Source organism: Oncorhynchus mykiss, chromosome 19 (genome assembly GCF_013265735.2).
Source record: "Oncorhynchus mykiss isolate Arlee chromosome 19, USDA_OmykA_1.1, whole genome shotgun sequence".
NCBI classification, from domain to species: domain Eukaryota; kingdom Metazoa; phylum Chordata; class Actinopteri; order Salmoniformes; family Salmonidae; genus Oncorhynchus; species Oncorhynchus mykiss.
The window spans coordinates 17542885-17559477 of NC_048583.1; the positions used below are offsets into that span (position 1 = coordinate 17542885).

A 16593-nucleotide genomic window follows, 5' to 3' on the forward strand; every position below is an offset into this window, starting at 1 on the left:
CCCTGGAGGGGGTGCGTCACCTGAGTGGGTTGATTCACTTATGTGGTCATCCTGTCTGGGTTGCCCCCCCCCCCTTGGGTTGTGCCGTGGCGGAGGTCTTTGTGGGCTATACTCAGCCTTGTCTCAGGATGGTAAGTTGGTGGTTGAAGATATCCCTCTAGTGGTGTGGGGGCTGTGCTTTGGCAAAGTGGGTGGGGTTATATCCTTCCTGTTTGGCCCTCTTTCTCTCTCTCGGAGGACCTGAGCCCTAGGACCATGCCCCAGGACTACCTGACATGATGACTCCTTGCTGTCCCCAGTCCACCTGGCCGTGCTGCTGCTCCAGTTTCAACTGACCTGAGCCCTAGGACCATGCCCCAGGAATACCTGACATGATGACTCCTTGCTGTCCCCAGTCCACCTGATCGTGCTGCTGCTCCAGTTTAAACTGTTCTGCCTTATTATTATTCGACCATGCTGGTCATTTATGAACATTTGAACATCTTGGCCATGTTCTGTTATAATCTCCACCCGGCACATCCAGAAGAGGACTGGCCACCCCACATAGCCTGGTTCCTCTCTAGGTTTCTTCCTAGGTTTTGGCCTTTCTAGGGAGTTTTTCCTAGCCACCGTGCTTCTACACCTGCATTGCTTGCTGTTTGGGGTATTAGGCTGGGTTTCTGTACAGCACTTTGAGATATCAGCTGATGTACGAAGGGCTATATAAATAAATTTGATTTGATTTGATTTATCCTCAAAGTGAGCAAAGAAGGTGTTCAGTCTGTCCGGAAGCAAGACGGTGTCTGCGATGTGGCAGATTCAATTTTATAATCCGTGATTGTCTATAGACCCTGGCACATACGTCTCGTGTCTGAGCTGTTGAAATGGGATTTAACTTTGTCCCTTGTGGCAGACCAGGGGTTGTGGTCTAGACGTTTACACAGATCAGACACGGACAGAGTAGGATTAGCTCCGTTTCAAAGGTGTTTATTTAAATAATAGTTCAAAAGAAAAGAATAGGTCTCCCCCATGAGACCCTCTCCGGGATACCATCTTCTGGGTCTGGCTGTATCCTGTCGGGCACAAGAACTGAACTCCCTCATTGTAGCTCTGGCACCATTTCCAACAATACAGAAGTCACCTTTCTTCCCCCAGTTCCTCCCCTGTTTTCTGTGCTTAAGCCATTTTGTCACAACTTTGGAAGTATTCTTGGGCTCATTGTCCATTTGGAAGACCCATTTATGACCAAGCTTTAACTTCCTGACTGATGTGTTGAGATGTTGCTTCAATATATCCACATAATTTTCCATCCTCATGATGCCATCTATTTTGTGAAGTGCACCAGTCCCTCCTGCAGCAAAGCACCCCCACAACATGATGCTGCCACCCCCATGCTTCACGGTTGGGATGGTGTTCTTTGGCTTGCAAGCCTCCCCCTTCTCCAAACATAACGATGGTCATTATGGCCAAACAGTTCTATTTTTGTTACATCAGACCAGAGGACATTTCTCCAAAAAGTACGATCTTTGTCCCCATATGCAGTTGCAAACCGTAGTCTGGCTTTTTTATGGCGCTTTTGGAGCAGTGGCTTCTTCCTTGCTGAGCGGCCTTTCAAGTTATGTCGATTATAGGACTAATTTTACTGTGGATACAGATACTTTTGTACCTGTTTCCTCAAGCATCTTCACAAGGTCCTTTGCTGTTGTTCTGCGATTGATTTGCACTTTCGCACCAAAGTACATTCATCTCTGAGAGACAGATCGCATCTCCTTCCTGAGCGTTATGACGGCTGTGTGGTCCCATGGTGTTTATACTTGCGTACTATGGTTCGTACAGATGGACGTGGTACCTTCAGGCTTTTGGAAATTGCTCTCAAGGATGAACCAAACTTGTGGAGGTCGACAATTTTTTCTGAGGTCTTGGCTGATTTCTTTTGATTTTCCCATGATGTCAAGCAATGAAGCACTGAGGTTGAAGGTAGGGCTTGAAATACATCTACAGGTACACCTCCAATTAACTCAAATGATGTTAGTTAGCCTATCAGAAGCTTCTAAAGCCATGACATCGTTTTCTGGAATTGTCCAAGCTGTTTAAAGGCACAGTCAATTTAGTGTATGTAAACTTCTGACCCACTGGAATTGTGATACAGTGAATTATAAGTGAAATAATCTGTCTGTAAACAATTGTTGGAAAAATTACTTGTGTCATGCACAAAGTAGATGTCCTAACCGACTTGCCAAAACTATAGTTTGTTAACAAGATTAACAAGAAATTTGTGGAATGGTTGAAAAACAAGTTTTAATGACTCCAACCTAAATGTATGTAAACTTCCGACGCTCAGTGTAAATTAAGTTTGATTTTATTTGAATGATGATGTAATGATTCAAATGTTTTAGGCTATTATTTGGGGACATAAATATGGGGGCATCTTTAAAAGTATTTTTGTGGTACCAAAAATATGTAGAATTGGTTTGTATGTAGACCTACTGATAGTTTATTTATTAGACAGATAGCTACTGTAAGTTCTATTTCAGCTGACAGTGATCACCGAAAAGTACACTTCCTGAAGAGAATGTGAAGTGCTTGCTAAATTGTTTTAAAATATGTATGGTTTTGAAATCAGTTATAGTAGTGGTATTGTGCCTGCAGTAGTAATGGTTGGTAAAATAGCTTAAAGTGTGGGTAAGATGGGTGGGAGGTAACGCAATGGGTATGTCTGCAAGAACACAAGGAGAGGGTAGCCTTTTGACCTTTTATTGAAACAGGTTTGTTGGTCTTTTATAGGCTTCAAATTATAAGAAATGTCACAGGTGAGTAAAGCTGGTTTGTCTAGGAACAAACAGAGGAAACAATCACTTAACATCAAGGTATAACGGTTAAATAGCACTATTAAATCAGGAAGTAACTACAAACAATATACAGTGCATTCGGGAATGTATTCAGACCCCTTCCCCTTTTCCACATTTTGATAGGTTACAGCCTCATTCTAAAATGGATTTAATAATTGTTCTCTCATCAATCTACACACAATACCCCATAATGACAAAGCGAAAAAGTTTTTTTCCAACTGAATCAAAAATAAACAACAGAAATACCTTATTTACATAAGTATGCAGACCCTTTGCTATGACACTCGAAATTGAGCTTAGGTGTATCCTGTTTCCATTAATCATCCTTGAGATGTTTCTACAACTTGATTGAGAGTCCACCTGTGGTAAATTCAAATAATTTGGACACAATTTTTTAAAGGCACATACCTGTCTATATAAGATCCCACAGTTGACAGTGCAAGTCAGTGAAAAAAAAAGCCATGAGGGCCCCCGAGTGGCGCAGCGGTCTAAGACACTGCATCTCAGTGCTGGAGGTGTCACTACCGACCCTGGTTCGATCCTGGTCTGTATCACAACCGGCTATGTTTGGGAGTCACATAGGGCAGCGCACAATGGACCCAGGGAAGGGTACCAAAACATTTCTGCAGCATTGAAGGACCCCAAGAACACAGTGGCCTCCATCATTCTTGAATGGAAGAAGTTTGGAACCACCAAGGCTCTTCATAGAGCTGGCATCCTGGCCAAACTGAGCAATTGGGGGAAAAGGGCCTTGGAATCTGATGATCACTCTGTCAGAGTTCCAGAGTTTCTCTGTGGAGATGCTCTCATTTTTTTTTGGGGGGGGGGGGGGGGGGGGGGGGTATATAGTTATGCACGTTTTCAGTTTGTCTTATTTATTGTTTGTTTCACAAGAAAAAAATATTTTGCATCTTCAAAGTGGAAAGCATGTTGTGTAAATCAAATTATACAAACCCCCCAAAATCCATTTTAATTCCAGGTTGTAAGGCAACAAAATAGGAAAAAGCAAGTGACGCCCGGTTTATACCGTCCATCTGCTTGGTCTCTAATTGATTATTCAGGGTTCAGCTCGAGACCACTTTACACGCCAGCAGCAACCTGGCATGTTTTGGTCTGGTTCACAAAGTTTCTAACCATTTCAACATGTGGACCGCAGCCTCACGTTCTCTGGACTGTATGCTAATTCTTAGCGAGTCCTTTTAAGCACTCTGGCCTTGGAGGTCATTCAGTCATGTTGAAAAGAACTGAGCTCACTTGGGCGTGGCTACTGACTGGGCACAAGTTCTCATAAAAAACTATTATAATTTAGAAGGCTAAAATCACAAAAGTATTCTCATATTTAATCATATAATTTCTACAACATTTAGATGCTAACTTAATACATAGGACACGTACACTTTCAGAGTTACAGTTACCTTGATATAACATCCTTAATGACATCACAAAATATACAATGCGACAGGTTTATTCTTGAAGTCCCCACTGACCATTTCCCACATTCTTTATGTTAGAAAAATTGTTCCAAAGTTCTTCTTTGGCCGTTAGACCTTTTAGGCAGGCCACACTCTGTAACAAAGGGATTTCTTTCCCAATACTGCAGGCCAGAAAGAGAAAGTTCTCTCTAAATTTACGACCGGTTGTTAAGTCCCAACTCCTCCTCCCCCTCTCACATGTTAACATTGATGAATGGAAACAGGATGTACCCGAGCACAATTTCAAGTATCATAGGGGTCTGAATACTTATGTAAATAAGGTACTTGTTTTTGTTTTTTATAAATGCGCAAACATTTCTAAAAACCTGTTTTCGCTTTGTCATTGAGAAAAACATTTTTGATCAATTTTAGAATAAGGCTGTAACGTTACAAAATCTGGATAAAGTCAAAGGGAATGAATACTTCCCGAATGCACTGTATAACTAATTTACCACCTGGTAACATGCAGTCTTTTCAACAGCTATTACACTAAAAGGGCATTATCAATTCCACAGTACTCTTCTAACCTCATAGTATGAAAATATAAAAACACAGGAAAATCACACCTTTGACTTCAATGGGACTTTAAAAGACAACGCTGCAGGCCATTTTAAAACTTAGGACAGAACAATATTTATTCTTCATAATTTCAAGTCCACAAGTACTTAACCTTTGTACAATTATCATGACAACAAACCCCCATGTAACTTTGTGTTTGCAGCAGGCTAATATATTCTCTAGTTTGAGGATAATAATAATAATAATTATAATAGAGCCCGAGTATCATGTGCCAACTGGTTGTGCATTACTCTCCGACAAAATGATAACACGCCGCCCTTAAAACAGAGTAGGACTGCGTCTCAAAAGCCACCCTATTCCTTATATAGTGCATTACTTTTGACCAGTCTTATGGGCCCTGGTCAAAGGTAGTGCACTATATTTGAGGTAAGGTACCATTTGGGACACAGAGTAGGTAGTTGTCCCTAACCACTAACACATGGTCAGATTTTTTTCCCTTGTCCCTACTGGTTCAAGTTAATTTGATCTGATCCTAGATCTGTGGTTTGGGGCAATATCTTACCTCGAATCAGATAGACAGTACTGTTGAGCATAGACATCAGGGGTGCGTTCAGCAGGGCACAGCGTTGTGGAACATTCAGACATATGGTATGTAGAACAAACATGCCTCATTGACAAGTAGAATAAAGAATCATGTCAACTCTATTGATGTAATTTCTTTATGAAAATTTCCACAACATATCCCTATTGAATGTGCCCCAGGATAGGTATCTGTGGGCTGGCTGCCGGTACAGGAGACCGAGGGTGCATCTCTCTGTAGGTGAGCTGAGCTTATTTTGACAGTGGTCCACACAGACCTGGTTCTGGAGAGCTGTGGCTCCCTGCTGTTTATTTTGTCCCAATCATCCAAGTCACATTCAATATCTATGCAATATAGATAAACAGTGCTGTCTGGATCTCTGGAAACAGGTCTGGGTGTGAACACTGATTTGGATCAACAGTACAGTATGGATGGACGTGTGTCTGTGTCAAAGAGGCTGAAGGATATCTATACAATGTGTGTGCCAGTTTGTCATACCGCATCTGTGTGTGTTTCATAGTTATCAACAGAGCACGGTCGATCAGTCTGTCGGTGTGTGTGCGCTCGTCAGCCAGCCTGTCTGTCTATCGATAGAGGTAATCAGCTTGTATGTTGGCAGCGATCTCGGCCTCCCACTTGTCTCCGTTGTTGAGCAGTTTCTCTTTGTTGTAGAGCAGCTCCTCATGGGTCTCTGTGGAAAACTCAAAGTTGGGGCCCTGAGGGAGAGAGAGGTGAAAGAGACAGAGAGAGGGGGGGGGGGGGGGGGGGGGGGGGGGGGGGTGGAGGAGAGACACCACACCAAATAGTTTTACAGGTCCTTCACGCCAACCTCAGTCACAGGAATTTGAACATCCAAACATCTACAGAGGAAGCTATGATAGAGGGGCACTCTTTAACCTACATAGTGCACTCTCTTTGGTGAAATGTAGTGCACTCAGTAGGGAATAGGGTGCCATTTGGGACACCGACCACAGTAGAGGTGTAGAAGATTCTGCTCACCTCCACGATGGCATCAACAGGACAGGCCTCCTGGCAGAAGCCACAGTAAATACATTTGGTCATGTCGATGTCGTAGCGCGTTGTCCTCCTGCTGCCGTCTGAACGGGGCTCTGCCTCAATGGTGATGGCCTATGCATTGGGAAGGGGGGGGGGGGGGGGGGGGCAGACATAGGATTAGTCCCAAATGGCACCATATTCTGTAAATGGTGCACTTCTTTTGACCAGGGCCTATAGAGTGCAATATGTAGGGATCTGCGCAGCCATGAATGTATTTACATTGCAAAGTGCAGGTGTTTTAATGCCCTGGGAATGGTAGGGATATGCAGATGTGAATAGTACAGTCGTGTAAACACTACAGGGTATGGTTGCTCCAGTTGGTCGTAACTCTACTCAGACGTAAAATGCACTTAACGCCGAAAAAGAAATCATACCCGTTGCACCACCTGGGCGTAAGCCGTCTATGAGCTGTCTAGTAAGGAGCAGGAGTATGACTTCATCCCCCCTCTACTGGTCGGGTGCCCAGAGCAGAAGACTCTGCTGTGCACCAATGGGGCTCCTGCTCTGGCTAGAGCAGGTCCGCCTCCAACCCTTCGGGACCATTCAGAAGGCGTCACGACAAGACTCTACCTACATTATTCTATGTATAAAAACTGCTGTAACCTTTGTCTAAGCCCCTTTTTCAGCTAACTCCTTCTGAGCTATATGAATCAGGTCCGTGCACGTTAAACTGCAGGACAAGATATCTTTTGACCAATAAACTGCCTTTTTGTTACAACTGAAATCCACTCTGTCCAGCGTCCATGATTTGGTCTCACTCTCCTGTAAGTTAATCATCAACAATTGCCAGGGTCCAGTAAGCAACTAAAACGTTATAACAGCAAGGAGTCGTATACCAGTTAATACTATAGCGAATTGGTTAGGTTACTAATGTTAATAGCTGTCTGACTTTATTAGCAAGCAAATTTTCACACCATAAACTCAATTATTTGATCAGAGAAGTTGGAAAATTTTGCTCAACATGTCTCTGGCTAGCTAACGAAGAATTTGATCCAGCTAGCAAGATACTTAACAAGCCACACCTTCTCCCTCACCTCAAACTTTCCAAATGACAGTTGTTTTTCGGTTACAAATCATGAAGTACAGTCGTGGCCAAAAGTTTTGAGAATGACACAAATATTAATTTTCACAAAGTCTGCTGCCTTAGTTTGTATGATGGCAATTTGCATATACTCCAGAATGTTATGAAGCGTGGTCAGATGAATTGCAAAGTCTCTCTTTGTCTTGCAAATGAACTGAATCCCCCCAAAATATTTCCACTGCATTTCAGCCCTGCCACAAAAGGACCAGCTGACATCATGTTAGTGATTATCTCGTTAACACAGGTGTGAGTGTTGACGAGGACAAAGCTGGAGATCACTCTGTCATGCTGATTGAGTTCGAATAACAGACTGGAAGCGTCAAAAGGAGGGTGGTGCTTGGAATCATTGTTCTTCCTCTGTCAAACATGGTTACCTGCAAGGAAACACGTGCCATCATCATTGCTTTGCACAAAAAGTGCTTCACAGGCAAGGATATTGCTGCCAGTAAGATTGCACCTAAATCAACCATTTATCGGATCATCAAGAACTTCAAGGAGAGCTGTTCAATTGTTGTGAAGAAGGCTCCAGGGCGCCTAAGAAAGTCCAGCAAGCATCAGGACCGTCTCCTAAAGTTGATTCAGCTGCGGGATCGGGGCACCACCAGTACAGAGCTTGCTCAGGAATGGCAGCAAGCGGGTGAGAGTGCATCTGCACGCACAGTGAGGCGAAGACTTTGAGGATGGCCTGGTGTCAAGAAGGGCAGCAAAGAAGCCACTTCTCTCCAGGAAAAACATCAGGGACAGACTGATATTCTGCAAAAGGTACATGGATTGGTCTGCTGAGGACTGGGGTAAAGTAATTTTCTCTGATGAATCCCCTTTCCGATTGTTTGGGGCATCCGGAAAAAAGCTTGTCCGGAGAAGACAAGGTGAGCGCTACCATCAGTCCTGTGTCATGCCAACAGTAAAGCATCCTGAGACCATTCATGTGTGGGGTTGCTTCTCAGCCAAGGGAGTGGGCTCACTCACAATTTTGCCTAAGAACGCAGCCATGAATAAAGAATGGTTCCAACACATCCTCTGATAGCAACTTCTCCCAACCATCCAGGAACAGTTTGGTGACGAACAATGCCTTTTCCTGCATGATGGAGCACCTTGCCATAAGGCAAAAGTGATAACTAAGTGGCTTGGGGAACAAAACATAGATATTTTGGGTCCATGGTCAGGAAACTCCCCAGACCTTAATCCCATTGAGAACTTGTGGTCAATCCTCAAGAGGCAGGTGGACAAACAAAAACGCACAAATTCTGACAAACTCCAAGCATTGATTATGTAAGAATGGGCTACCATCAGGATGTGGCCCAGAAGTTAATTGACAGCATGCCAGGGCGGATTGCAGAGGTCTTAAAAAAGAAGTGTCAACACTGCAAATATTGACTCTTTGCATCAACTTCATGTAATTGTCAATAAAAGCCTTTGACACTTATGAAATGCTTGTAATTATACTTCAGTATTCCATAGTAACGTCTGACAAAAATATCTAAAGACACTGAAGCAGCAAACTTTGTGGAAATTAATATGTGTCATTCTCAAAACTTTTGGCCACGACTGTACACTTCATCACCTTCTCACCCCCGTCTCCGTGGTCAGGCTTCTCACCTAACATTGCCTCTTCGTTATCGTTCAGGCAAGCTGCCTTTCCAGAGCATGCACTGATACTGTAACGGACAAGTTGGTTCTCTCTTCTCTCTTCAGTCACGTGCTGCGCTGCATTCTGTTACGTGAACGATTCGCTGAGCCCTGGATACAGACAGTATTGCTCCAAAATGCGCATCACTCGTTCGCTTACAGCCAGTAGTGATCCAGCCAGTAGTGATCCAAAGTCACCCCCACCAAACTTTTCTCATCGTCTCTACACGAATCACGTAGGTCATCTATTTTGGTTTCAAAACGCCGAATTGTGCCGAAAGGTGACTCGATTGCATCCCTGATTATGAAGCATTAAATCTCATGAACGCACATTGCTTACACGGGACTTAGCTACGACGAGTCTTATTTTAGGTTGGTGCAACAGGTGGAAATTCTGATCACAAAGTCTGACGTAGCTACGCCTGACCTAGCATTTAAGACCACGTTTTTACGCCCAACTGGTGCAACAGGCCAAAACAGGTGTGTTTCTATGTACCTGGGCGGGGCAGATGGCTTCACACAGCTTGCAGGCGATGCAGCGTTCCTCTCCAGAGGGGTACCTGCGCAGGGCGTGCTCACCGCGGAAACGGGGAGACAGGGGCCCCTTCTCAAACGGGTAGTTTATGGTGGCCGGCTCTCTGAACAGGTAGCTCATGGTCATGCCCAATCCTGGCGGAGCAGGAAGTGATGTTATACACTACACCGGCTGCATCCAAAATGGCACCGTACAAGTACAGAGTTCAGGTAAAGACTACTTTGTCAGTATGTAGCCTTTATAACAGTCATTGCAAGGCTGGTCCCTGATCTTTTGGTGCCCTCTTGTCAACTCCTATGAAAGTTGTCATAGGAGTTTGCAAAATACCAACAAAAAAATGTGGGACCAGGTTATTCAGTGGCTGTGTCTGAAATGACACCCTATGGGCCCTGGTCAAAAGTAGTGGACTATATAGGGAATATAGCACCATTTCAGACATGGGGGTTGGTGTCACGAAGAGTCAGGAGTGAAACTGACCTCTGAAGAGCTCCGTCCATAGCAGAGTCTGAGCGGCTCTGTCTGTTATGGACTTCATGTCTGTGGGCAGATCCTGAGCATTCACATACTCTACAGAGAGAGGGACGGGAGGGAGAAAGAGAGGGGCGTAGAGAGAAAAAGAGTGATATTAATGTTGAATGCGTGTCTGAACATTCATACTAATCAAAGGCAAATAAAGTGCAGCTGTGTGGGGAATACAGTGGTCAGGTGTATTTGAGAGACACTGGGTGTGCTCGTTTTGAATTTCCCGGTGCCCCGGATGGGTGGGGGATGTCCCTTGAGGACTAATGGAATGTGCAAATGCCGCCCACCCGGGGCACCCAGTGATGCAAAACTAACGTGCCTTGAGAGCCGGGGGAAGAGGCAGTACTTACTGAATCCCTCTCTCTGGGCCGACAGACTGATTGGACGCACAAGATTGTGTCCAGCCGCAATGGTGCCTGTGAAAAAAAAAAGAAAGGAGTAAAATTATGACATAAGGCAGAGGATGGAATGGCGCTACCAGGGAAATGTTTTCACCACAAGAGGTCAACAATTAGCAAGAAGACTTCAATGACAACTAACAAATAATAGCATTGACTCGTCTTACAGTTTCACATTTAGCAGACACTCTTATCCAGAGCGACTTATAATCAGTATCTTCATAGACAGTTGAGATGTGTTTTGGGTATCTGTAACCACTGTTACCCCAAATAACTGAGTAGAGCCTAAATTTGAACTGTTGATGACCAATTTGACTTTCCTATCAATAAAGCAGTGCACCACATCATCAATATCCATCCATCTTTCCATCCCTCCCTCTTCAGGTGAGGTCTTACCTGGCCGGGACACAGAATATAGTACACGCAACGCTGCAGACATGCCTGGAAAATTCCAACGCCACAGGAAGAAAGAGGTAGAGAAAGAAACAGAAACATGTTATTATTAACCATGTGACACGGAACAGGTGCAATACAGGGTCTATGCACATAAATTGGCCAATATTTTTTTGTAAAGGGTCAATGATCTATCAAACCGACAATGTGAAATCTATTGCCAGATAAGACAGTACATTGCATTCATTCAGAAAACCGGCATTGGTCTTACTTTGTTTGTCATGACATGATGTAAAGATGTGCCTGGTCAAGAAATAGGTAGATAGCTAACGAAGTTCCATAGCTAACAGGTTCGAAATTGTGCTTGTTAAACAGGTTCGTATTTGTGCTTGTTAAGAAAATCGTTAATGTGTGATGATCATTATGACCCTTATGTCAGCGCTCAGCTGGTCCTTGTGATGACAGCATGCGATGCGAGAGAAGCTACTACACTGCTGAATATCTGTTGACATCAGAGGTTAGCCAGTACGTTATCTCGCTAGTTGAGGATATAAGTGTTCTAGCAAGACTGTTGTCCCCGAAAACAAAAGTCAACCGTCTACCCAGGTGACCCAGGCCCCGTGACATGATATATTGTAGCAAATATATTGTAGCAAAATGTCTTACTCACAAAAAGCTAAATACCAAAACGCTATACACTATGACAAATGCTTATTAGATAGGTATTAGCGAGCCGGCTAGCAACTGGTTAGCCATACCATCCTCAAGGACTTTTCCAATGACTGACGTTATGTCACTTAGCTGTAAAAACAGCGGTCATACAAGCACCAAAAGTAGGTATAAATATAAAATATATTATTGTAAAAAATATATATTGTTGTAAAATATATTTAAAATCATTGCAAATAATGATGTAGTTGATAAAATAACTTGAAACTCACTGACCTGTCGCTATTTGGCCTTCTAAACCAGAACAGCGGACGAATTAGGAAGCGCAATCGGCGTGGGCAGGAAGTGAAAGAACGTTATGACAGAGATCTCGTGTTGAACGTCAAAAAGTCACCATGTTTGATGTGGCGAGTTCAAAAGTTTGAGAATATTATTTTCTATCCTAAAATACAGTGCTACGTGAAATTATTAAATGCATCGTTGTTGTTTTGAATTGATTGTGCTCCATTCAGTATGTAGTAGTGATATTTCACAGACACACACACACACACACACACACACACACCAATGCTTGATACGGCATTTGCTAGTAAATGAAGCAGGATAGTTTTAATTGGAGATGGTGTTTTTGGTGACGTCACTTTGTGTAATCTTCACTCTCCCATCCATAACTCCCTCTATCTCCTCATGGTTGTGGACTAAATATCAGTCTTAAAAGTAAGTACGCTACTGTATTACAATTACATGAATTATTCTATAATATCAACGATTTTTCTACACGTTGTGAGGCTTTCAATATTGTATAATTTGACTAACCAACAGTAATTGGCTGAATTCATTTATATCTAAGTTATAATCACTGTTCTTTCTCTTCTCCATCGCTCAGTGAACGAGTGGGCCAACAGTACAGCAGTAGTGGACGAGGGTTGAGAGGTCAGTGCTGGTGGCAGTTCTGAGCATGGAGATGGTGCTGGGGGTCATTGGGAACTGTCTTGTACTACTGGTAAAAATCCTACAGGTAATTGTTATTAACTCTGAGCGTGACTTCTCTATCTCTCACATACACACACTTCTCTCCCTGAGTTACTGTTAGGAGATCAAACTAAGGACTCGTATATCCTCTTTTTATCCAGTGTTCTGACTGTAGCTTACTTCTGTGAATGTGTTTTACTTTACATATACCTGCCTGATGGTGGCACTCTTTTACAAATGTCATAGTACAAACAAGCTCTATCTGCTGATAGAGGCAGAGCCCATATATATAAAAGCTTGAAATCTCTTTCTCAGTGTAGGGGTCGGTTTCCCTGTAGATACTGGGTCCCCTTCGTCAATCTGACCCCTCTCACCACAGCGGATACTCCTGGTTAGACTGGACCTATCCCCTGCACCTGATTAGCGGAGAACCTGTCGCCGGTGATGCTCTACCTGGACTGCGAGTTGAACCCCATCATCTACTGTGCCAATCAGGACTTGCGGGACTTGCTCTGTTCTAGACCAGTAGGAAGTTGTTATTCTCAGAGCCTGTGCTGACAAGCATGACAAAGTTGGAATTGGAAAGAGTGACAACAAAATAAATTACAGTGGGGCAAAAAAGCATTTAGTCAGCCACCAATTGTGCAAGTTCCCCCACTTAAAAAGATGAGAGAGGCCTGTAATTTTCATCATAGGTACACTTCAACTATGACAGACAAAATGAGAAAATAAAATCACATTGTAGGATTTTTAATGAATTTATTTGCAAATTATGGTGGAAAATAAGTATTTGGTCAATAACAAAAGTTTCTCAAAACTTTGTTATATACCCTTTGTTGGCAATGACAGAGGTCAAACGTTTTCTGTAAGTCTTCACAAGGTTTTCACACACTGTTGCTGGTATTTTGGCCCATTTCTCCATGCAGATCTCCTCTAAAGCAGTGATGTTTTGGGACTGTTGCTGGGCAACACGGACTTTCAATTCCCTCCAAAGATTTTCTATGGGGTTGAGATCTGGAGACTTGCTAGGCCACTCCAGGACCTTGAAATGCTTCTTACGAAGCCACTCCTTCGTTGCCCGGGCGGTGTGTTTGGGATCATTGTCATGCTGAAAGACCCAGCCACGTTTCATCTTCAATGCCCTTGCTGATGGAAGGAGGTTTTCACTCAAAATCTCACGATACATGGCCCCATTCATTCTTTCCTTTACACGGATCAGTCGTCCTGGTCCCTTTGCAGAAAAACAGTCCCAAAGCCTGATGTTTCCACCCCCATGCTTCACAGTAGGTATGGTGTTCTTTGGATGCAACTCAGCATTCGTTGTCCTCCAAACACGACGAGTTGAGTTTTTACCAAAGAGTTCTATTTTGGTTTCATCTGACCATATGACATTCTCCCAATCTTCTTCTGGATCATCCAAATGCTCTCTAGCAAACTTCAGACGGGCCTGGACATGTACTGGCTTAAGCAGGGGGACACGTCTGGCACTGCAGGATTTGAGTCCCTGGCGGCGTAGTGTGTTACTGATAGTAGGCTTTGTTACTTTAGTCCCAGCTCTCTGCGGGTCATTCACCAGGTCCCCCCGTGTGGTTCTGGGATTTTTGCTCACCGTTCTTGTGATAATTTTGACCCCACGGGGTGAGATCTTGCGTGGAGCCTCAGATCGAGGGAGATTATCAGTGGTCTTGTATGTCTTCCATTTCCTAATAATTGCTCCCACAGTTGATTTCCTCAAACCAAGCTGCTTACCTATTGCAGATTCAGTCTTCCCAGCCTGGTGCAGGTCTACAATTTTGTTTCTGGTGTCCTTTGCCAGCTCTTTGGTCTTGGCCATAGTGGAGTTTGGAGTGTGACTGTTTGAGGTTGTGGACAGGTGTCTTTCATACTGATAACAAGTTCAAACAGGTGCCATTAATACAGGTAACGAGTGGAGGACAGAGGAGCCCCTTAAATAAGAAGTTACAGGTCTGTGAGAGCCAGAAATCTTGCTTGTTTGTAGGTGACCAAATACTTATTTTCCACCATAATTTGCAAATAAATTCATTAAAAATCCTACAATGTGATCTTCTGGATTTTTTTTCTCATTTTGTCTGTCATAGTTGAAGTGTACCTATGATAAATTACAGGCCTCTCATCTTTTTAAGTGGGAGAACTTGCACAATTGGTGGCTGACTAAATACTTTTTTGCCCCACTGTATGTGGTGAGTGTGAAAGTGTGTGTGGCGTCAGTATGCATGTACAGTTGAAGTTGGAAGTTTACATACACCTTAGCCAAATACATTTAATCTCAGTTTTTCACAACTCCTGACATTTAATCCAAGTAAAAATTCCAAAATTTAGGTCAGTTAGGATCACCACTTTATTTTAAGAATGTGAAATGTCGGAATAATAGTAGAGCAAGTGATTTATTTCAGCTTTTATTTCTTTCATCACATTCCCAGTGGGTCAGAAGTTTACACTCAATTAATATTTGGTAGCATTGCCTGTAAATTGTTTAACTTGGTTCAAACGTTTCTGGTAGCCTTCCACAAGCTTCCCACAATAAGCTGGGTGAATTTTGGCCCATTCCTCCTGACAGAGCTGGTGTAACTGATTCAGGTTTGTAGGCCTCCTTGCTCGCACATGCTTTTTCAGTTCTGCCCACACAATTTCTATAGGATTGAGGTCAGGGCTTTGTGATGGCCAGTCCAATATCTTGACTTTGTTGTCCTTAAGCCATTTTGCCACAACTTTGGAAGTATGCTTGGCCATTTGGAAGACCCATTTACAACCAAGCTTTAACTTCCTGACTAATGTCTTGAGATGTTGCTTCAATATATCCACATAATTTTCCAGCCTCATGATGCCATCTATTTGTGAAATGCACCAGTCCCTCCTGCAGGAAAGCACTCCCACAACATGATGCTGCCACCCCCGTGCTTCACGGTTGGGATGGTGTTTTCGGCTTGCAAGCCTCTCCCTTTTTCTTCCAAACATAACGATGGTCATTATGGCCAAACAGTTCTATTTTTGGACATTTCTCCAAAAAGTACGATCTTTGTCTCCATGTGCAGTTGCAAACCTTAGTCTGGCTTTTTTATGGCGGTTTTGGACAAGTGGCCTCTTCCTTGCTGAGAGGCCTTTCAAGTTATGTCAATATAGGACTCATTTTACTGTGGATATAGATACTTTTGTACCTGTTTCCTCCAGCATCTTCGCACGGTCCATTGCTGTTGTTCTGGGTTTGATTTGCACTTTTCGCACCAAAGTACGTGCATCTCTAGGAGGCAGAACGCGTCTCCTTCCTGAGCGGTATGACGGCTGCAGATGTGAGTGCCACGGGAAACGCAGAATCGTCTAGAATGTCATTGTATGCTGTAGCGTTAAGATTTCCCTTCACTGGAACTAAGGGGCCTGAACCATGAAAAACAGCCCCAGACCATTATTCCTCCTCCTCCAAACTTTAGTTGGTCCTATGTATTGGTGCAGGTAGTGTTCCCCTGGCATCCGCCAAACCCAGATTTGTCCGTCAGACTGCCAAATTGTAAAGCATGATTCATCACTCCAGAGAACGTGTTTCCACTGCGCCGTAGTCCAATGGCGTTGAGCTTTTCACCACTCCAGCTGACGCTTGGCACTGCACATGGTGATCTTAGGCTTGTGTGCGGCTTCTTGGCCGTGGAAACCCATTTCACGAAGCTCCCGACGAACAGTTCTTGTGCCGACGTTGCTTCCAGAGACAGTTTGGAACTCGGTAGTGAGTGTTGCAACCCGACGACAGACCATTTTTACGCGCTTCAGTACTCGCTGTTCCCGTTCTGTGAGCTTGTGTGGCCTACCACTTAGCAGGTGAGCCGTTGTTGCTCCTAGACGTTTCTACTTCACAATAATAGCACTTACGGTTGACCGGGGAAGCTCTAGCAAGGCAGAAATTTGATGGAAAGTTAACATCTCACAATG

At 43.6% G+C, this 16593-nt stretch overlaps 1 protein-coding gene across 1 annotated transcript; it reads right to left on the bottom strand.

Moving 5' to 3' along the window:
• Positions 1-4908: 4908 nt before the first annotated feature.
• LOC110497443 (NADH dehydrogenase [ubiquinone] iron-sulfur protein 8, mitochondrial) lies at positions 4909-12066 on the bottom strand. The gene is made up of 7 exons (XM_021573547.2): positions 11959-12066; positions 11017-11061; positions 10573-10638; positions 10178-10267; positions 9662-9834; positions 6399-6527; positions 4909-6115 (listed from the first exon to the last, which is right to left on the bottom strand). The coding sequence occupies exons 2-7, from the start codon at positions 11057-11059 to the stop codon at positions 5984-5986; spliced, it is 633 nt and encodes a 210-aa protein (XP_021429222.1). The 5' UTR covers positions 11060-11061; positions 11959-12066; the 3' UTR covers positions 4909-5983.
• Positions 12067-16593: the final 4527 nt, after the last annotated feature.

Bases quoted from the DNA above. Each gene is read 5' to 3' on its own strand.
- LOC110497443 (XM_021573547.2), bottom strand. From the start codon at position 11,059: ATGTCTGCAGCGTTGCGTGTACTATATTCTGTGTCCCGGCCAG. The intron at 10,268-10,572 runs GTAAGTACTGCC...CTCTCTCTGTAG, and splicing joins GGCCCAGAGAGAGGGATTCA to AGTATGTGAATGCTCAGGAT. The intron at 6,116-6,398 runs GTGAGCAGAATC...TCTCTCCCTCAG, and splicing joins CTGTTGATGCCATCGTGGAG to GGCCCCAACTTTGAGTTTTC.